This window comes from Antechinus flavipes, chromosome 2 (assembly GCF_016432865.1).
Source record: "Antechinus flavipes isolate AdamAnt ecotype Samford, QLD, Australia chromosome 2, AdamAnt_v2, whole genome shotgun sequence".
Lineage (NCBI taxonomy): Eukaryota > Metazoa > Chordata > Mammalia > Dasyuromorphia > Dasyuridae > Antechinus > Antechinus flavipes.
Window position 1 is genome coordinate 396,140,776 of NC_067399.1, and position 23,706 is coordinate 396,164,481.

The 23,706-nt window shown below is 37.3% G+C and overlaps 2 protein-coding genes across 4 annotated transcripts in view; one reads left to right on the plus strand and one right to left on the minus strand.

The window, feature by feature from the left end:
• Nucleotides 1-16,304, minus strand: part of GRXCR2 (glutaredoxin and cysteine rich domain containing 2) — a 72,069-nt gene extending 55,765 nt beyond the window's left edge. The window contains exon 1 of the mRNA XM_051978648.1: nt 14,877-16,304. The gene's annotated coding sequence lies outside the window, so the exon portion shown is untranslated. The remainder of the gene's footprint in view (nt 1-14,876) is intronic.
• Nucleotides 16,297-23,706, plus strand: part of SH3RF2 (SH3 domain containing ring finger 2) — a 145,256-nt gene continuing 137,846 nt past the window's right edge. For 2 of the 3 annotated variants that reach the window (XM_051978645.1, XM_051978646.1), the window contains exon 1: nt 16,297-16,694. In XM_051978645.1, coding sequence (XP_051834605.1) covers nt 16,314-16,694 — 381 coding nt within the window. In that variant the 5' untranslated portion in view covers nt 16,297-16,313. The remainder of the gene's footprint in view (nt 16,695-23,706) is intronic. The other variant, XM_051978644.1, reaches the window with a different exon arrangement.

Consider the following 23,706-nt stretch of genomic DNA (forward strand, 5'->3'; position numbering starts at 1 on the left):
TGTAGCCTTTTTTACAATTTGAGATCAGTCGTAGTATTGAACAACATGGCTCCCATTGACTTCTGACATCATATCTCCTATGCTCAGGGATATACTAGTAAGTGTTCACCACAAAACCATACACTCTTTTAAGTTTAATGCACATAATTCAGATTTTCTTCATTACTTTCTTAAGTCTAGACCAGAGGTGTCAAACATGATCAAAAAGCATCATGCTGCCCACAACAACTCCAATGAGGCTCAGACTATATTAAAATATGAGTGGGAGGGGCAGCTCGATGGCATAGTGGATAGAGTATCAGCCCTGGAGTCAGGAGGACCTGGGTTCAAATCTAGCCTTAGACACTTAGCACTTACTATGGGCAAGTCACTTAAACCCAAGTGCCTCACACACAAAATACATTTGGTCTGTAAGAAATGACCAGCAGGATAAATACAGAGAGAATTGGTGAGACTTACATGAACTGATGCTAAGTGAAATGAGCAGAACCAGGAGATCATTATATACTTCAACAATGATACTGTATGAGGATGTATTCTGATAGAAGTGGATCTCTTCGACAAAAAAATCTAACTCAATTTCAGTTGATTAAGGATGGACAGAAGCAGCTACACTCAAAGAAAGAACACTGGAAAATGAATATAAACTGCTTGCATTTTTGTTTTTCTTCCTGGATTATTTATACCTTCGGAATCCAATTTTCCCTGTGCAACAAGAGAACTGTTCAGTTCTGCACACATATATTGTATCTAGGATATACTGTAAACTATTTAACATGTATAGGACCACCTACCATCTGGGGGAGGGGGTGAAGAGAGGGAGGGGGAAAAATCGGAACAGAAGTCAGTGCAAGGGATAATGTTGTAAAAATTACCCTAACATGGGTTCTGTCAATAAAAAGTTATAAAATAAATAAATAAATAAATAAAATAAATTTTAAAAATACATTTGGAAGCAGTTATCAAGTTGATAAAAATATAGGTAACATTGCATTTTTAAAAAGTCAATATGTAGCCCACAGGGATTCTTATATACTTTTTAATTATCCCTGTTTCTATTTGAGTTTGACACCACTGGTCTTGAGCATCAACCACATAGTAAATCAAGCTTTAATTTGTAGCATTTGCAGGTTTCGAAGGTATAAAGGCTCATAATAAAATTTTAGCAATCAGCTCTTTAGCCATAGAAGTTGACTCCAGCACATCTTTCCTTATGCTTTGGCTATAGAAATCAACCACAGACCTGGTTCTAATCCTGGTTCTGAAATTAAATAGCTTTATGATCTTAGCCAAATCAATGTTTCTTGGGAACTTTGGTTTTTTTAATCTATAAAACAAGAGTGTTGAACTAAGCGATATCTATGATTTCTCCTAGCTCTAAATCCATGCTCTTAAGATCATTCCAGCTCTAAATTATTATTAAATCATGAAATTCAGTTGGTGACTCTTTATACTTAGTCAAACTTAGTACAAGATCTTTTTGAGTCTCTTGGACTCTTCAAGACAAGAAGGAACAAATGAAAAGGAGGCAACTGGGTAAGGGGAAAAGAGCCAGTGAGAATAGGAGCCACCTTTAAAAAGATTAAGATGAAGTAATTGAAAGAACATAGTACTGTTTAGAGTAGAAGGGGAAAAAAATCATAATTTGGAATTTTTCAAGAAAAAAAAGACAGATTTTCTTTGAGTAGCAATGGTGAGTAAGTCATGCCATGATAACATTTGTGAATACCAGAAAACACCTAAGTCCCTTATCCTAGCTTTTTTCTAGTAAGGTTTAAAGACACAGGTAAAAACTTCTGTTACTTGCCTGTTCTGAAAGACAATCAGAATAGAGGGTTTGTATGTTTGGTTGGTGGGTGGGTAGGAGGAGAAGCTGTTAATTTTAGATCTGTAATTTGTAGCAGCTCATTAACTGGCAGCAGTGTCTGAGCAGCCCTTATTTCTGCCATCCACTAAGAAAGAGAAAAGGAGAGACTCACAAAGATGGAGAGACAGAGAAATGGAGAGGAAGAAGGAAGAGAGAAAAGAAGATGAAGAGAAGAAATGGCGATTCATACATTTAGAAAATACTGGAAGCAATGGGACTTTTTATAAATTCTCAAACATAACAACTGACTGTGAAATTCTCTCACACAACCTTCAGCTATTCCCCTCCCGCAACAAAATTCTCCCACAAGCTTTACCACAATTAGAAAAAAATTCTCTCGAGATGAATCCATTCTCCACATCAAAGTTTCTTAAATTGGAGTCTCGCAACTAAATGTGGGGGTGACAAAATTATGATTTATTATCAGCAAATGTTTTATTTGTATAGCCATTTTATATACCTATATACCTGAAGTCATGTGGGGAAAGGTGAAGACTTCATTACTGCCAAATTGAACCATTCCATTCCCCTGCTCAAAAAGCCTTTATGGTTCTCTGGGATAAAATGCAAACTCCTCTCCTTGGCTTTTAAACTCATTCACAATCTCACCCCAACCTATCTTTCCAGACTTTCATATTCCTTCTTCTTATGTACGCTATCTTCTATCTATACTGTTTGCACTTCCTTGAGTACAATGATCTCCTTTCTCTGTGCCTTTGCTTAGGCTGTCCAGTCCCATGGAAAACTCTCCCTGTTCATCTCCACCTCTTGGAATCTGCAAGCTTCATTCATAGGTCAAATGCTGCCAGCCATGAATATCTTTCCCAATATCTACCCCTCCATTAGTGTTCATCTTTACCCCTAGAATTAATTTGTGCTAATTTTTAAAATCCATTTTGTATTTATTTACATGATAGGTGGTATAAATTAGGTGGTCCTAGATAGGCCAGTAATGGTGCCCATCCTATCTGGCCACACCTGCTTTCTATAATCAACAAAGTATTAAGGACTGGAACATAATTAATGAATTAATTAACCAACCAGCTTAAGGTGTGAATATATAATTGGGCCACCTGCTCAATGGCTATGTCAGGATACTCAGGTCTGCTGCACCTATTTACAAAGGCTGCAGTCTCCCTCACTACTCACCAGATGGTGATCCAACTACATGTGAGTAACCCGCTCCCCCTTGGCCCCAGGATTCTTCATAGATCTAAAAATATGACCTAGAATATGAATCAAATTGCCCCAAACAGAATCTCCTTTCTGCTCTGAGTCTTCACTTCTTCCATTTAGATCTCCCCTTCTTGGATACAATCTACCTCATTCATAGACATTGACAATTTATTTTTTTTCTTGGACTTTGGACTTAAAATAAACTGAGATAACTGTGAAATGGTCGTCACATCCCTGCCCTTTTTCCTTTTTTATCCCCAAGACTTGTTAAGCAAAACTCACAAATTCTTTTTGTGAATCTCACAGTCTCTTTTAGAATTAATCATCTTCTCATGAAAATTGGGCTAGCTGAATCATATTGTAGATTTTTTTAAGTTTTGTACCTTATTTGCCAAGCTGAGATACACAAATATATATGTATATTATTAAAGTCAAGATGGTCTAGTATGCAGTTCTGAAGATATGGATTCAAATTCCCATCCTGTCTAGCTGTGCAATCTTCAGTAAGACTCCCTTTTCTTTTAAAAATGGACTAATTATAATTGTTCTGGCTAACTCACAGAGCTTTTGTGAGATTATAGGAGAGTACTTTGGACGCTGCAGAGCTGACATATTGTACAAATGTGACGGATTCTTATTCACCCATAGCATTCGCAGAATAACTTTCTTTTATTGGCTCCACTCTAAAACTACAGAAACTAAAGGAGAATATATATTTAGCAGAGATGAGATCACCCCAATCCAAGGGTGGAAAACTAGCACTACAAAACTTGCTGTGCTTTCAAAAGTGACACCAATCATCTTGTTTGCCCCTCCCTTCCAAAAGCCACAGTCCCCCTCCTCCCCCACCTTGTAGGAGTGGGAAGACAAGTTCTTACCAATATGGGCATGTTTGTTCTCTTCCCATTAATTGAATATTCACCCTCTTTTCCGGACAAGTAAAGCCTTTTGTGGGTAACGATGCCAGATGGGGATTGCCAGTTGGAGTGCTAGCCAATGTTGAAGAAGGATTACTATAATGGTATGTAAGGTTCTAATCAGCTCCCCACACATAACACACACACACCCTTTAAGTTGGCTTAGAATATTCAAACTACCTTTCATGTCAATGTTTTAATTAATCGTATTGTATATTACATACTAAGACCTCTAAAAGTTAGGTACAAAAAAGGAAGGTATAAAACTCTGTACTTCCTTCCCTTAATACAGTTATTTCCCTTAGCTATCACTTTGAAGTTAAGAAATTTTTTTTAACTTTTCATAAGCTTTAATAATATCATTTATTTTTATATTATAGTCATTTCTAGATATAACCTAATCAGCAGCATTGAATTAACTTTCCCTCATAAACCAAGAAAAAAATTTAAGCGAAGCTTACCAATATGATGACCATATTGGAAAGTGTATAGTTCTGTACTTGTAGTCCCCCTTCCATTCTTTCTGAAGAAGAGGGAAATATATTGCATTACCTGTTCTCCAGAACCAAAACTAGTCTTAAAGTCATAAATCTAGAGCTAGAAAGAACATCGGAGGCCACTGAGTGTCACACAGTATCTGAACTGATATTTGAACTCTCATTCTTTTTTTTTCCTTTCTTGATTTGCTTATTCAGTAACAGACCTTCTTGAAAGTTTGGTTTAAAAATGTGGGGAAAGGGTTGAAGGTGAAAATATTGTCCAAGTAGCCAGATGATCAAAAAAACTCCCAATTAATTTTAATTACTAGCATTAATTTTTCTCCCATTGGTAGCACAATTCATTGAGATAAATTCTGACAGTTCTTACCCTATGCGTTACTCCAACCTAGAGTGAATCACAATGGACCCATATAATCTGGGTCATCCTTACTTAGTTGAATCCAGAATGAATCAAAGTTTGGCTTGAAAATTCTTTATCCAAGGTTCTTCGAGCAAGAGTTAACCAGAGGTCAAGTTTGATGTATGAATATCTATCTCAATCTAAAACAACCCCTAGAAATTTAGTTTGTTCACATCTTCTACCCTGAGCCTTATGGATAGAGAATCCAATCAATATTTAATCTTATGAAGTAAAATGGGGAAAGGAGAAAGATGATCTGAACTGTTCATCTCCCACAATTATCTTCCCTGTCAACCCACATTCCAAGCCTACCAACTGCTAATTGCCACCAGTGAAATTTTGTAAATGGAAAAGTCAGACATGTGGCAGGACAAATACACACACACCACACACACACACACACAGAGAGAGAGAGAGAGAGAGAGAGAGAGAGAGAGAGAGAGAGAGAGAGAGAGAGAGAGAGAGAGATATTTGTTTATTTATTTCTAGGATAGCAGATATAAAGTCCACACAGTCAGAAGTTGGGAAAGAAAAGAAAGGAAGATGATGGTTCTTGTTTTGTTTATGGGATTTGCCATGTGTTAATAAAAAAAATCAAAGGAGTTTTTAGCCAAATTTAATTCTCAGACTGCCTTTAGTTTGTTGGCATTTTTCATTATTTCAGCTTAAAAGCAAAAATTTTCCCCCTTTCTGTTTCTCATCAATTCCATTTTTTTCTCATGGATGTCTGATGCTATTGTGTGAAAGTTTCTTTGCTTCCAAAAGTAATTCCATAATGCTTGTACTGTGTTGAATGTTGCTAGACATAAAGATTTAGAAGGGAAATGCAATAGGTTACAGTCAATATTGCCTAAAGAGACCCTTTTCATGTATTAAATACTAATTGCACCCTATAATTCAAGGGTATCCCGCGGTTTAAAGAAATATTCAGCCTTATCTTTCCTTGAGGGTACAAAAATATCTCACACAGAAATCTTGAAAGAGGTTCCCTCTCAAGGAACCTTTTGAACTGGATATGTTGATCAGGAAGAAAAAGAGGAAATTAGGCTCCATTGAATATTATACATTGGAGGAAGCAAGACATGAAAGGACAGGTTGGAAGGATACACAGAATGTTTTGTTCTAGCAAAAGGAGAAAGGAATACAGGTAGCAAAGTGAAGAATTAACTGAAGATGTTAATTTGGATTCCAAAGTCAAATAGATGATTCCAGTTACAGGCATGACCACAAGTCCATAATCAATCAGAAGTCAAAAAAAAAGACCAAAAGTAAAATAAAATTCTGCATCAGCTCATAAATAGGAGACAATTTGGACACCCAAATCTGCCAGAAAAATCAGGAATTGGCAGACAAGAAAGCTTGAGAATTTTGATTTGTGGGAAAAGAATAACAAGGATGATAAAGCATTTACCTCCTGTATAATCAGTATACTCCTAAAAGCCATCTCTATGCATGAGAAATCTGACAGTTCTGTAGATATTTGGGAGGAAGAACATTTTACAGCTTTCCTATGTGTTTGAGCAAATTTGTAGGATTACAAGTTACCCAACAACTGTCGAATCACTGCTTTTGCAGAGACTTGCCCTGAATTTTATAAGATGTTAGCTTTGCATCCTGCTAGTGGTTTTGAGACAAAACACTTTTTGATTTCATTAGGAAAGAAGTATCAGAATAAAAGTGGGAAGACAGGTTAAGGAGCAGGTGGACAGATCACAACTCTTTTCTTTGGTAAGAAACAGTATCAATTATGGCTTACCCCAATTCACAGCAGCTTAAGTACTTTTATCATTGATTTTAAAAGATGATCACCTTATACTTAACTATAATTAATATGCTAATAATGGCATGGATTTCAACTTATCCTGTTTTAAATTGTTTTATTAACTCTGTAGATAATATATGCTATGCTTCAAAATCATAACTGTATAACATGTAGTCCTTTCTGTCTCCTTTCCATTCATATAATATATTAAGACTATGAATGCAATAAGCAGACTAAACAACTTATCTGCCTTTCATAGAATAATAATAGCAAAAACCATATTTCTCTAAAGGAAAAATTAAGCCCATTGAACTTCCTTTCCAAGAAGTTGGGAGCTGGGAAAAGGAGAATGACTACCTTGAGACTTAGAAAATATCTGACAAGATTATTGCCGTTTTCCTTCTTGCTCTGTCTCTAAGCTACCACATGCCTCCTTTTGGGGGTTATATGACCCATGTAAAAAATTACCAGTACAGAAAGAGTCAAATGGTTACTGGAGTTGCTTCACACTCATAGCTCCCAGTTAGAATGGTATGGAGAGGAAATGGTAAGATAAGGCTTCTCTTATTAATTGTACTGGTCTCAAGGATCCAGGGTCCCTAGTTTTCTTCAGGTCAGATATTCCCAAGAAGCTCAGAATGGCTCTAAGCCTTCTCCAGGAGTGAATCCTGGGACACTGGTGGTATAGGGAAGAGATCCTTAGCAGGGACGTGACTACCATTTCACAGTTATCTCACTTTATTTTAAGTCTTATCTTCAATTTTGTTTCAAATCTGAGATATCTAGAAGGAACCTCAGAACTAACCAAATTCTGGGACTTCAACCCTAAGGAAACGTGGCAAATTAAACAACCAATCTGTTGCATTTGACTCTCAGTGCTTCACACATTAATCCAGGCATCTAACCAATATTTTTAAGCACCCCCTCTACATTAAACTCATGTATATCTGGTATTGTTTCAGACACTGCTGTTAGATATAAAAGAAGTAGAAGACAAATTCTTTCCATTATGACATGTATAATACACTCAACAACAATAACAACAAAACAGATATATGGGACCGTGTTCAAAGATGATTTAGAAAAAAAAAGTGAATTATATTACAAAATATTTCTTTAATTTTACAAAAGTTTCCATTAAATAAGGAAATTAGTGAGAGGGGAGGAATGCTTGCTTTAAATGGGAGTTAGATCGATTAATTAGTTAATTAAATCCCCATTAGATTGTAAACTCCTTAAAGGCAGGAACTCTCTTTTGCCTCTTTTTTCATTCCTAACATTTAGCAAATGTGGCATTTACTAGGCATTTAATAAATGTTTGTGCAGATAGATGGCAAAGTGAATAAAGTCCTGAGTTCAAATCTGGCCTCAGAAACTTACTAGCTATATGATCCTGGGCAAGTCCCTTAACCCTATTTCTCTCAAGTTCTTTATCTGTAAAATGAGGTGGCAAATTAAATGACAAAACTCTAATATCTTTGTCAAGAAAACCTCAAAAAAAAAAAAAAAGACATCACAAAGAGTAGGACATGACAGGAAAAAATGCTTAAACAAACAGAATTAGAAGCCTCTTGATGAAGGTAAAAGGGGAAAGTGTAAAAGCTGGCTTGAAGTTTAATATCAAAAAAACTAAGATCTTGGCAACTGGTTCCATCACTTCCTGGCAAATAAAGGTTGAAGAAATAGAAGTAGTGTCAGATTTTATATTCTTGATCTCAAAGATCACTGCAGACAGCAACTGCAACCATGAAACAAAAACACATTTGCTCCTTGGAAGGAAAGCTAAGGCAAATCTGGACAGCATAATAAAAAGCAAGGATGTTACCTTGTTGACAAAAGTTCTTAGTGACAACACGATGATTTTTCTAGTAGCAACATAGGGCTGTAAGAGTTGGATTAAAAGAAAAGACAAATGATACAGAATTGATATTTTCCAATTATGGTGCTGGAGAAAGCTTTTGAGAGTCCCTTGGACAGCAAGATCAAATAAATCAAAACTTAAATTAATTTACTAAAAGGTCAAATATTGAGGCTGAAGTTTAAATACTTTTTGACCATGTAATGAGAAGGCAGACTTCATTGGGAAAGATTCTGAGGTTGGGAAAGATTGAAGGCAAAAGAAAAAAGAAACAGGAGAGGATGAGATAGATAATATCACAAAAGCAACAAATATGAATCTGGACAGACTGGGAGATAGCTGGGGACAGAATGGCCTTGCATAGTCCATGGAGTGACAACAAGAGTCCAAGAGTGCATAGTCCAAGAGTGACAACAAATGTTTATTGACTGATTGACTAAATGACTTGAAGTCCCTTCTAAGCTCTGAGGTTCTTTGATTCAAAAATTACATGATCATCATGAATTTAAGTGATTATTGATAAGCACCTCTTTTAATACTCATGGTGATAGGGAGGGAAAGCTGAAGCATTAAAAAACAACTATCAACTAAAACCCAATCAGGAAAGAACAAAAAGCATGCCTAAGATTATAAGATCTCATTTACTAAAATTCAGATTGGATAGTAGGTACTGATATTACATACATATTTTAAATATAATACATACAGCTAATGATACTGTACAAATATTGCTGACAACAGGCTACATATAGAGTGAGAAAAAAAAAAAAGAAGCAGGAGCATAGTCTGAGGAGGTTCACTTTGTTGGTTTTTGTTTGTTGGTTTGTTTATATACTTTAGATATTCATATGAACCACAGCCAAATAAGCATTTAAGAAGACTGGGGGAAATCCTGATTTAATACCATCAGCCTGCCTCAGAAAATAAAAGACCAGCTACAAACAAAATTCTCTCCCAAAGTTTCAGTCAGGCTTAGTGATCCACACAGTACATTAGTCACCCAAATGATATATTACAAGGGACTTTGGGAACACTCTCTGCTTCTCCTGAATGATCTTCCTCCCTGGTCTGGCAATGATCTCTAAAATTACACCATTAACAATTCATTCCTTGGGTATAGTATTGCTTTCACCAACTTCCCTTTTTTTTTTTTTTCCTGAGGCAATTGGGTTTAAGCAACTTGACTAGGGTCACACAGCTAGGAAGTATTAGGTGTCTGAGACCTGATTTGAACTCAGGTCCTCCTGAGTTAGGTTTCCTCTTTTAAATGCAAATAATCAGAGCACTGGCAATATTAACTAAAACCCTTATTAATAAGGGATACTGATATTGTTAATAATAATTAATGAGTATTTTACTCTGAATTATTTGATGTGCTGAATTCTTTAGTGAAACCATGAAAACATAATTCTGTATTGGGAAAGTGCTGCTGAAAAACACAATAAAAATGGAACGGGGGAAATGAGTAAGAAGAGAAGCAAAAAATCTCATATACTTCACAGTTTTGCCTGTGACTTGTCCTGATGTTTTGTGCAAATATAATGTCATACAAAGGTTTGTATATATATATATAAAAATGTGTATCTAGGGGCAGTTAGATGGTTCAGGATAGAGCACTGGTCCTGGAGTCAGGAAGATCTGAGTTCAAATCTGGCCTCAGACACTTAAAACTTCCTAGCTGTGTGACCCTGGGCAAGTCACTTAACCCCAATTGCTTCACACATATATAAAAAAAGTATCTGTATATATGTTTCTGCTTAGCACAATAGTTATTCAGCATTTAGCACAGTTGTTATTCAATTGTGTCAGACTCTGTGACCCCATTTGGGATATTCTTGGCAAAAATTCTGGAGTACTTTGCCATTTCCTTCTTCAGCTCCAGACTTGCCTAGAATCACACAGCTAGTAAGTGTCTGAAGCTACATTTGAACTCAAGAAGATAAATTTTCATGACTTTAGGGCCTGCACCCTACCCAGTTTACCACCTAGCTTGGAAGGTGCCTAATAAATTCTTATTAACTGTATGTCCTGCCTTTGTCAAATTTGACCATGGACAAATCACTTAACTTTGAATAACCAGACTACTTTCTAAGACCATACATGCATTGCAGAGAACGTACCAATCTACAATAGTAGAAGAAATTCTTCACCCAGAAGAGGAAGATCTCCTGCCCCAACAAAAAAGACAAATGTTTGCAAATGAAAAGTAATATGGCACAGGAGAGAGAGGAATATCCTTGGGGCCAGGAAGACATGGCAAGTCTCGACACTGATAGTTCTAATTCTGTGATTCTGGGACAAATCATTTATCCTAGAATTGCCCCCAGGCAACTCTCTAAGACTATACATTAATAGAAGGAGTTTTCACTCTGGCACCTTCCTTATACTAATGAAATCACTGGTCTGGTCCTACCTCCTCCCCTAAAGTGTTTACATCTATATAGTAGTCTATCAAATTTTGTTGAATTAGGGGTATTTGAATCAGTAGCATCTATTTAAAACCAGCAGTAAGCATCATATGTAACGGGGACAAACTGCAACCATTCCCAATAAGATCAGGAGTGAAACAAGGTTGCCCACTATCACCGTTACTATTTAATATTGTATTAGAAATGCTAGCTTTGGCAATAAGAGTTGAGAAAGAGATTAAAGGAATAAGAATAGGCAATGAGGAAACCAAATTATCACTCTTTGCTGATGATATGATGGTATACTTAGAGAACCCCAGAGATTCTACTAAAAAGTTATTAGAAACAATCTACACCTTCAGCAAAGTTGCAGGATATAAAATAAACCCACATAAGTCATCAGCATTCTTATATATCACTAACAAAACCCAACAGTTAGAGTTACAAAAAGAAATTCCATTTAAAGTAACTACTGATTGTATAAAATATTTAGGAATCTATCTGCCAAGGGAAAATCAGAAACTTTATGAGCAAAACTATAAAACACTTTCCACACAAATTAAGTCTGATCTAACCAACTGGAAAAAATATTAAATGCTCTTGGATTGGGCGAGCAAATATAATAAAGATGACAATACTACCTAAATTAATCTACTTATTTAGCGCTATACCAATCAGACTCCCAAAAAACTACTTTGATGAATTAGAAAAAATAACAACAAAGTTCATATGGAAAAACAAAAGGTCAAGAATTTCAAGGGAATTAATGAAAAAAAAAGTCAACTGAAGGTGGCCTAGCTGTACCAGATCTAAAATTATATTATAAAGCAGCAGTTACTAAAACCATCTGGTATTGGCTAAGAAATAGACTAGTTGATCAATGGAATAGATTAGGTTCAAAGGACAAAACAGCCAATAACTTTAATAATATAGTGTTTGACAAACCCAAAGACACCAGTTTCTGGGATAAGAATGTATTATTTGACAAAAATTGCTGGGAAAATTGGAAATCAGTATGGCAGAAACTAGACATTGACCCACACTTAACACCATACACCAAGATAAGGTCAAAATGGGTTCATGACCTAGGCATAAAGAATGAGATTATAAATAAATTGGAAAAGCATAGGATAGTTTACCTCGCAGACCTGTGGAAGAGGGAGGCATTTATGACCAAAGAAGAACTAGAGATCACTATTGACCACAACATAGAAAATTTTGATTATATCAAATTGAAAAGTTTTTGTACAAACAAAACAAATGCAAACAAGATTAGAAGGGAAACAATAAACTAGGAAAACATTTTTATAATCAAAGGTTCTGATAAAGGCCTCATTTCCAAAATATATAGAGAATTGACTCTAATCTATAAGAAATCAAACCATTCTCCAATTGATAAGTGGTCAAAGGATATGAACAGACAATTCTCAGATGAAGAAATTGAAACTATTTATAGACATATGAAAATATGCTGCAAATCATTAGTAATCAGAGAAATGCAAATTAAGACAACTCTGAGATACCACTACACACCTGTCAGATTGGCTAGAATGACAGAGAAAGATAATGGGGAATGTTGGAGGGGATGTGGGAAAACAGGGACACTGATACATTGTTGGTGGAATTGTGAACACATCCAGCCATTCTGGAGAGCAATTTGGAACTATGCTCAAAAAGTTATCAAACTGTGCATACCCTTTGATCCAGCAGTGTTTCTACTAGGCTTATACCCCAAAGAGATACTAAAGAAGGGAAAGGGACCTGTATGTGCCAAAATGTTTGTGGCAGCCCTGTTTGTAGTGGCTAGAAGCTGGAAAATGAAAGGATGTCCATCAATTGGAGAATGGTTGAGTAAATTGTGGTATATGAATGTTATGGAATATTATTGTTCTGTAAGGAATGACCAGCAGGATGATTACAGAGAGGACTGGCGAGACTTACATGAACTGATGCTGAGTGAAATGAGCAGGACCAGGAGATCATTATATACCTCAACAACGATACTGTTTGAGGATGTATTCTGATGGAAGTGGATCTCTTCGATAAAGAGAGCCTTAATTGATCAAAGATGGACAGAAACAGCTACACCCAGAGAAAGAACACTGGGAGATGAATATAAACTGCTTGCATTTTTGTTTTTCTTCCCGGGTTATTTATACCCTCTGAATTCAATTCTCCCTGTGCAACAAGAAAACTGTTCGGTTCTGCACACATATATTGTATCTAGTATATACTGTAATCCATTCAACATGTAAAGGACTGCTTGTCATCTGGGGGAAGGGGTGGAGGGAGGGAGGGGAAAAATTGGAACAGAAGTGAATGCAAGGGATAATGCTGTAAAAATTACCCTGGCATGTGTTCTATCAATAAAAAGTTATTAAAAAAAAAAGAATTAGGGGTATTTGTGTTATGTGTGTTAAGGATAAGTTATATTTTCCATTAAGACTGAAAATATTCAAAACTATCTTCTAAAAAATTCACTTGGACAAGAAAGCTTCAGACACTTAACATTTACTAGCTCTGTAACCCTGGGCAAGTCATTTAACTCCAGTTACTACACACACAGAGAGAGACAAAGAATTAAAAAATAATAATAAAATAAATTTATGGAGGAAGGAACAGTAAAAGCCAGGAACTTCAAGTGATTTTCTAATGGGTAATAAGCCAAGGCCAGCAATTATTTGGAAGAGGACAGCAGGAGTTTCTATGTATAAAAGGGAGATACATGAATAAAAATGGTTGTAGGGATCTGCAAAACTGAACAGAAAAAATATCTCTCAAACCTAGTTAGCTCTGAAGTAAAGTGGTTAGGACAGGTAGGTATCTCAGTGAATAAAGCACTTGGAATCAGGAAGGCTCATTTTCACAAGTTCAGATTTAGCCTCAGACATGTCCTAGCTGTGTGACCCTGTATAAGTCACTTAACTTTTGGTTAACTATCGGTTACTTTATCTGTAAATGGCAAGCCATTCTAATAAAAAAAAAAAAAAAAAAAAAAGTTCAGCTCAGAAATATTCAGGCAACTGCTATTCTACTCCATATCCAAAAGGTGTTTTACAGCCCGGCATTGGGCAAAATTTGAAAAACATACCCCAAACCACTCTATTCTGGCTTGTTGTCTATTCCCATCGATTTAGCCTAATGTATTTTCTAAACACTGGAAGAACTAAAATTCTTATGTTGTGAGAGAAAAGCACTGAGCTAGAAGTAAAGACCACAGGGTCTAGCCCCAGTTGTCATTAACAAATGACATTGGACTTCACATCTCTTGGGCCTTTCATCTGTAAATAAAAGTATTAGGCAAGTTGACTTCTAAGATTTTTTCCAGCAAATGAAATTAGATGATGGGTCAGATCTTAGGAGTGCATTTATGCTATTACAAGTAGGGACTGGGGGAGGTCGGGAGCTGTTCCCAATATACCCTCATAAGTGTTTAAGGGTTTAAAATAAAGGGAATGATGTTGACTTTCTTCGCCTAATCACGACAGAGACATGTTTCAACTTCTTAGGCGAATGGAAGAGGTGAACGTACAAACCACACACGTGCTTTGTCCCGGGGGCTCGCTCTTATTTACGCCCTCTTAATCTTGTTCCCCAATCTCGCCTTTTCCCAGAAATAAACCGGGCGGCATAAACAATGGGCTCCGCTGTAGGGAGTGTACTTCCTCCTACCGAAACCTGCCGAGCGTCTGCAACCCAGCGGCGAAAGCGTTAAGAGAGCTGCATGAGTAAGCCGAGCCATCCAAATGAGTAACATACATAGTTGTTAAAGTTTTCAAGGCGGCTGCTGCTTGGGGAGGACGCGAGACACTTGGGCTGAGCGCGCAGGCTGAGCTCCTTCTGCAAAGGTCAGTGTCGTGAGGTTAGTGGAGGCACTGGCCGGGAACTGACAGCGTGCGGGAACGAGCCAGGGCCTCGCATCTCTGAGGGGAGCGGGAAGCAGTGGGAGTGCTCAGAGCCACGTCTCGGCGTTTAAGGTCTCTCTTACTTAATCCGGGGCTGACCACGATCTCTTCTTTGCTTCTTCCCGTAGTTCCTCGGTACACACAAAGGCTGAAGACGGGCTTAGTGCCGCGTGAGAGGCGTCGGACTTTTCAGAGGGACTTAGCGCTAGCGAGTTAGTGGGGGGTCAATATACCCATCCCGAGGGAGGACAGGATTTCTGAGACTTGGGATTTTGATTTTGGAACTTCTCAAGACATACACACGCATTAAAAACAGACACCTGTGAACTCTGGATTCGGTTTTTGCCAAGTTGTGGCCGCAGTCCAGAATTTAGATCTGTTTCAGTTAAAACGCAGAACAGTTGTCAAAGTAGCTGAACAGGCTCAGTTACTTTACATTGTGGGAGGAATATTGCCTTCTGTGGTTCTCTTAGATAACCATGGTAAATAAGCAGAGTGAAGCTTGAAGTGACCAGTTTGCAAGTTGGTAAAACTAATTATTGAAATAGATTGATAGGTAAAAAAGTTTCCCATGCATTGCTAAGAAATCTAATAAAGGAAATATATTTGAAAGCTGCTAATCTTACATCTGCATAGCTTATTACTTGGGGGTTGGGAGGAGGGGCTCAGAAGGGCAGACTTGTGGGGGACTTGGGGCGCGGAACTGGTGCAAATTGGCAATTCCTCGGTAACTTAGTTTTACAAAAGGTCTTCCCTGATCCTTCAGTTAATAGTGTACTTTTCTCCAAATTATTTTACATTTATCTATGTACATACTTTCCCCAACCCTAGCTCAATAGAATGTTATTTGTCCACGGTCACGATTTGCTATCCAGGGCAGGACTGCCTGCCTCTAAGGTTGGCCCGCTATCTACTAGAGCAAGCTGACTCTTATAAATCAAACATAGGCTTGGGGTGGGGAGGGAGGGAGAAATGAGGAAAGAACGTCATAGTAACATATCCTTCAAGAGGTTTTGACTCTGATGAGTTAAAGTTTTCAAAATTGAAATTGAGGCAGGTTTGTACTTCCCAACTTACTGCTACTTCCTTTTGCAGGCAGGAATTAGATGAGCCACTTCAATATGAATTTTTCACCTTAGATTTCAGCTTTCCCTCTAAAACTTATTCTTTGTCACCCTGTTGAAAACTCCGATTCCTGCAGTAGACTTGAGAAGCAAAGCTGTACCTGTTACTACTGAATCACAATGACTCACTTCAAACTTGGATTCGGGAACGAAGTACACACTTGCAAATTGCCTTATGAGGCACTGCTTCACAATGTAGGTGGGATACATTTCAAAGCAGTCACATTTTTTTGTCTTCTCTTTTTCTCCAGACAGCAAGGTTCTCTGAAATCCAGGACCCAGCTGGTGCTCTCCAGAAGACAGTTCTGACCGGTTCCCCATCCCCCACACTTGTCTCAGGTCACCTTACCATGTGGACTCTGTCCTTTCAGGCCAGGATTGGAGTTTTAAAATAAGATGGATGATTTGGCGTTACTTGATCTTCTGGAGTGTCCTGTGTGTTTTGAAAAGCTCGATGTCACAGCCAAAGTCCTCCCCTGCCAGCACACCTTTTGTAAACCATGTCTACAGAGGATATTCAAAACACGAAAGGAACTGAGGTGTCCAGAATGCAGAACCCTGGTCTTCTGCAATATTGAGGAGCTTCCAGCCAACTTGCTCTTGGTGCGTCTCCTGGATGGCGTCCGATCAGGTCAGAGCATGGTGAGAGTGGGCTCCTTCAGAAGACCTGGAGTATTAACCTCTCAAGACTCAAGAAGGAAAAGTAGGACAGATCCCAGAAGCTCACAACCTAGTCCGTACCAACTGATTCCCAATGTCCGAGTCCACATGGATGGGGTAAGAAAGTATCTGTTGATATTCTATACTATCAAAGACTAGATTGTTCAATACAGATGGCTAGGGAGTACTTGATTTTAGTTGAGTCTTCACTTCTCATAAAAATTCTAGTATCAATGAGCTTACTTACTATGTATTATTTTGTGATAGATCCAAGTTCAAAGTCAATGTCAGATACTTATGAGCTATGTAACTCTGGTAAATCACTCAATTTCTGCTTCAGTTTCCTCATCTGTAAATAGGGATGATAATAGCATCTAACTCCCAAGATTGTTGTAAAATTAAAATGAAATGATAGTTGTAAAGTATTTTACAAATCTTGAAGTTTTGTGTAAATGCTAAATATTGTTGTTATCATTTTATGCTTAACTATGCAACTTGGGGAGATGCTAAGTATCTCCAAACTTTTAAAAACAATCTGGGAACTCTTCTTACACATGCTCACTTCTAGGTTATTTGTAAAGATTTCCGGTTTTCCCGGGTTCTGCTCCAGGAAGTAATGGGGATGGATTAGGTTTTTTAAGCAATATTTTTCAATGATGCTCTTAAGGAATTAAACCAGTAAGTGGGGAAACATAACAAAAAAAGGGGACAGGAACATTTTTAAACTACTCTATTTTCAAGCCCCAGAAAAGTTTCTAGATTCAGATTTATTTACATTTTTGCTCGAATCTAGCTCTTTATCACAGCCATAATATACAATTATGACTATGCTCATTCATAATCTACTAAAAGCTGGCAAGAAACTCAAATCTTAAAGATGGGACCAGAAAAGTATGTAGGAGTAGATTTATTGTTCTATCTCACCATACTGTCTTGAGCTAAGTCAAGAAGCCCTGAGTTCAAATTTGATCCTCAGACACTAATTAGATATATGACTCTATAAAATTGGAATCTGCCTCATGGGGTTTTAGTAGAGATGAAACAAGAACATGCAAAGCTGTTTGTAAACCTTAAAACACTTTGTAAATACTAGTATTATTATCGTTATTACTACTATAACAGATAAGTATTACGTTGGGAATTTATATACTATTCATAAAAGACACATTGGTGGCTGTCATAAAAAAAACAACTAAAAATATAAATGTTCCACAGAGTTCTGTATATTTAAATATCTTCTTTTGCTTTAAGCACTTTTTTCCCCCTCAGCCTGGTAGCATTATCTGAACTTTGTGCTGTCCTTGCATATTTCTTGTCTCAGGACATTTTATACAGGGTTCATCTTTATAAAAAGAAGTGTGCCTAGTGAATTAACAAGAATATTTACAGTTTTACCTCTGAACTCAGCATGCTGGAGTTTCTTCTGATGTAGACCTAGGAATTGTGGCCATATTGATAGCTGATTTACGTGTCCTAATTAGAAAACAAGAATGCAAGAGCAGACTAAGCAGCTGTGAAATAATGAAAGCAAGTGAGTTTTAATAACAGCGGCACAGTCAATCACGACTTGGTGCTTCAGTGGGCAAGATGGGGGAGAGTAGGGAGGTGGTTTTCCTTAGGCAGCTTCTTTCCCTGAAATCTGGAGAGCTGAGATTTACCACCCAGTGTTAAGAAGTGTGGGGGCCGGGAAGGGAGGGAGAGGAGGAAAAATGGAGTTCTTCTAAGAACCTGGTTCTGTGCTATTTAACTTCTCTGTGCTATCCATTGTGTTAGGTAAATATGTAAAATGCAAGCAGGAAGAGAGGGAAATAAGTGCAAATTCTTTAGTTGTGGCTTATGTAGATATTTCTGTGTGTAAACACAATACTCCAAACAGCTGCCTATTTTTCCTTTCTTTCTCCCCAACTGTGTGCAAACAAAGATTAGAACCCATCATTGGGAGTAGGGGGTAGAAGAGAGAAAAAGGGAAAAGGCACTTATTAATCAAGCATCTTTTTAATGGAAAAAATTATCTCACTTAATTTTACACAAATCAAATATCAACTCTCTAATCAAGTCCTAGTGTTACTATCCCCAGAAGTTTACTTGGCTATCTTTACAGTAGTCTACCATGACTTCTGGGCAGTTAGATGGCTCCGTGGATAGAGTACTAGGACTAGAGTCAGAAAAATCTAAGTTGGAATGTGACCTCAAATACAAACTAACTGTGTGTGACCCAGGAAAAATCACTTAATTCTGTTTTCCTCAGTTTCCTCATCTGTAAAATGGCAAACTATTCCAGTATCTCTCCCAAGAAAACCCCAAATGGAGGTTGCAAAGAATGAGACTCAAGTAAGCAATAAGAAGAATAAACAAACAAATGTTTATTGAATTGAGGGCAGTCTACGATCAGCTGCTTGCTATTGACAAAGAACCTAGTGCCTTTAAAGCTCCATCATTCTTCTCTTAAAAGATCAAAGATTTAGGCCTCAGAGGTTATCTACCACAATATCTTCAATCTCCAGATGAGGAAAATGAAAGTCTCGAGGTTAAATTCCTTGTCCAAATTCATATAGAAGTAACGGATCTTCTTGTCTCCAAGTACAGGACTCTCTTTACTATCTCAAGGGACTGAAATGTGAACTCATTTATTAGAAGTCATTATGGGGCTTGGTTTTCTTCCACTTTAGCAATATTTCTGGCATAAATCATGGTTGTTGTGGTTGTTGTTCAGTCGGATCTGACTCCTGGTAACCCCTTCTGGATCTATACACTTTATCTAAACTATATCCCCTGTGCCACCTAGCTGCCCCAAACATTTATTAGACATTCATTATGTTCCAAAAACTGTGCTGAACCCTCAGGATATAAAAAGAAGTCAAAGACAGTCTCTGTCCTCAAGGAGCTTACAGCCTAATGGAGGAGACAACATACAACTAAATATGTACAAAGCAAGCTATATTAAAATTAAAAGAGAATTAAGAGGAGTTAGGGGAAACTTCCTATAGAAGGTGAGATTTTAGATGAACATTATTTATTACAATCCTGGCATTCCTTAGCTAGGTGTTGTGATGTCAAAAAAAAAAAAAGTGTTGAAAACTACAGGGCCATAGATTTAGAGCTTTTAAGGAACCTTAAAGTTCATAGGATCATAGATCTTTAGAGGTTGAAGGAACCTCAGAGACCATCTAGTCCAACCCTCTCATTTTACAGATGAGGAAATTGAGGTTTAGGAAAGTTAAATGACCTTTTCCAAGGTCACTTAGTATAATGTTCTGGAGTTCCTGCCCTTTACAACTTAGCAGTTCACTGAAAGTGTGAAGTGGTGGTTGTGGCTAAACCATAACTAACTTCTGTCATAAGAATGAAACAACTAAACTGAGCTGTCAAGTAGAACCCAGTTTAATAACTGAGATCAACAAAGCTAGTTTACTGTAAGGTAATCCTGCCTCACACAAACCTTTTCCCTCCTGACCCTTCCCACTTAAGCTCCTGGGTAATGATGTCTTAGTTAGAACACTGCTCTCCTCTATTTCTTGATGTTTTACATCTTAACTTCTCAATTGGGGATGTGCACAAACTTGTACCTGGCATTGTGCTCTGCTATCATTCTGCAACTTGTCCCTGCTACCAAAAATAGGCACAGTTTTTATAAGCTTGAAAAATAACAGTGAATCTGTCCCATGATTAGAACAGAAAAATGAGAATAATGCAGGAGCCAGAACATTGCTCTGGCATGCTGGAACTGCAAAACTTTATTTCCAATGCAACTGAATTATTAGACACAAATGCCTCAGTTGGCTCAGCTATAAAATGACACTAATATTTACCATCTGCTTTTCTGTAGGATGTTAACAAAGATTATCTTTACTATATTCTTGTGTTTCCTCAGAAGATATGCTACATAAATAGCAAGTATTATTATTTTCAACATGTTTTGTGACAATAGCTAAGTCACTTACTTCCCTGAGTCTCAATTTACCTGTCTGTAAAGGGGTGCAAGACAATATAAAAACAGAGAGGTGTTATGAGGCTTGCCTAATTAAGGTTTGCAAAGCCTTAAATGAAAGGCATTTACATGATTATTATCATTACTACTATTATTATTGACCATTTATTGGGCGCTGCCAGTACATGAAGTATTCTATAAAATTTAGAAGGAGATGTCCTTGCAGGAAAGTGTAAGAAAATCTAATTGTGCTTTTTTTCTATGGTGAGCCAAGAAAAGAAAAATACTACATCACCCTTAGAAGGTAAAATATCTATTTTTAAAGGCAGGTTACCATTTAGTCAGACAACTCTTTTAAAGTATCCAATAATAGCCTGGTACTCTGAAGGAATTAATTTACCTACTAATATTCAAGCCCTTTAAATAAGATCATTCATATCTTTGGGTTGACCATTACAAGTATAATACTCTTTCTCCAGCCATCTATTGTTCCAGGATGTATACCAACTATCACACCTCAGATATGAGCTTAAGATAAGAAGGGGATAGCCCCGAGAACCTAAGTGCCCACAATCTACATGCTCCAAGCACTATTGTGTAAAATACAGCCTTGAAAGTTAACTATATATTTTTCTAGAGAATGCCATTGTTTCAGGCTTACTGCTGAGGTCATCAGAATAATTGCAGGGTAACCAAACAGCTCCTGTGTCATTCTTATTCTTGATAGAGACATGGCTGAGCTGAAAGCATCTGGCAAGTCAGTAGCCTGACCTTGTTGACAATTTAGGATATCTCAAACTTACAAGAAAGCCACGGGAACTTTGAAACCCATTTCTTCTGCCTTCTCTGGAACTCACTTTGAAAGACTCCTTGTTTAAGTGAGTGTCAGTAAAACAAAACCCATCATAAAACAGTGAGGAGAAGGTTCCTGGAACATATTGATTTCTCTCTTTTTTAAAATTCTAATGATTGTCACAGTGATTCAGATTACCAACTTTTCTTAGCATGTACTCAGTACCTAAAAAGCTAAAACTTGTGTCATAGCACAGTGGGAAAAGCTCTAAATCCTTACTTTGCCACATAGTACCTGTGTTACCTTGAATAGGTCACTTGATCTCTTCTAAAATCACAGGCTGGACCTGTAAAATGAGAGACCTGGACTAGATAGCCCCTGAGGTACTTTCTAGCTCTAAATTAAGATCTGATGACATCTCTGGCTAAAATTAAGGCATGTTATGTTTCTTCTGCCATTATTTGTTCCTAAGAGAAACCTCACTAATTAGTTTCCCCTTCCCAATTTTCCTCTCTGATACAAAGGCATAAAAGCAGGACTATGTTGTCATGGGAGAAAAAGCATGGAATAGCAGATATAGGATTGGTCAGGAAGATGGGGATTTAAGTCCTACCTCCTTCATATACTCACCATGTGACTATAGGCAAGTCATTTTTCAGTGCCCAGTTGCAAATATGCATTGATGGAAGAAGTTACACATGAAATCACAGAGCTAGACCACCACCCTGCTAATCCCCTGCAAAAATAGCTACATCGACCATTTATTATGACAGAATAAAGAAGCTTTATTAATCTTCTCCACCTTTCTCTTCTCCTGACTCATGAACATTTGTGACTTTTATGTCCTTACACATACAGCATTACCTAATGTGAGTTATCCCTTGCTTCACCATCCTATCTTTGCCGCTCACCATCATGGCTTTGATAGATGTGCTTTCTATTTTGAGGAGTGGGGGGGACAACTTCCCATCTCAAATACAGGGACTATCTGACTTTGTCCTAGAAACAAAACTAGAAAAGAAAACTCTTTCACAGTTTTTTAAACTAATAAAAGGAAAAGGAAAGGTGAAGGATTTCAACTGGGAATTGTAGTTGTTCATAAACAGACGGTGGCTGAGCTGGAGCCCTTGACCCTGGATTCGGGCATTTGCTCCCTCTGACTTTGTGATGTAGATTTTTGTTTTTGCTAAAATTACATGTGGTCAGTAATTACCCAGAACACTAAAAAGAAGAGCTTCATGAAATCTGAGCCAGCTGCAACACAGGTGCAAGAGGAAAGAACACGTAATTTGACAGAAAATGTCACATAGGGTGAGAACAGAGGATGAAAAGGTGGAAGATCGAAATGGTTCATTAACTTAGTCAACCACGCATGTGCTAAGTTCTGGGGAGATAAAAAAAAAAAAGCAAAAACAGTCCTTGCCTGCAAGAATCTTACAATCTAATGGGGGAAGCAGCATATAATAAATAGGAACATATAAGATATATAGAGATGATGGAAGTCTACCAATAGTTTTCCAAAAAACTTTGCTCCAGTAATTTTGTATTTTACCTGAAATTGACATTGTATCTTCCCATCCTCGCCTAAGCAAACACTTCCTCAATTACATTCCATTATTATTTACTCCTACCTGAGGCCAAAAGATAATACAGTATCCTTGCAACCATGGATTCCAATGAAATTTAAAACAAAAATATATTGCTTTTTTTTTTTTTAATCATCAAGGCCATAACTGCAGATGTGCTTTTCTCTTCATGGGTGAATAGGTCAGTTAATTATCTCATCCCTGATCTGTAAACAAAGATACCACCTAGCTATACAGACTGAAGAAAAAGCTCCATTCCAAGGGCCAGCCTTGGCTCCACCACTATAAGGGAGCAAACACAAGCTTAAGGTTTTCCTCCTTTAGGTATAATTATCTGCCATATGCACCTGATGTGTCACTGGAGGTATTAGCTAACACGGTTTTTTTTTTTTTTTTTTTTGGTTGTTGCTGTTGTTTTTGCATTTAAGAAAGATTGCTCTGCCCACGTGCCCTTTTATACCATAATGAGCTTATGGAGGGAGGGAAAGTGTTTGCTCAGCTTTCTTGATGAGCATTCTCATCCACCCTGTTCTGTGGGCCATTGTCTAACTGCACTTTGCTGGGAAGTGTGCTAAGTCAATGAAATGAACCAAAGATTTTAAATAAAAAAACCACATGCATTCTCCTATCCTATTTGTACTTGTATATCTGCTTCATGAAATTATGCAATGATAGAGAAACCATTTCATTTACAGAGGAGGAAACTAAGGCACTAAGAGTGAATACAACTTGCCTGGGTACAATAGCAAATCAGTAATAGAGTGAGGATCTGAAACCAGATTTTCTAATTCTGTTTTTCTATTCATTCATCTATGCATTCAT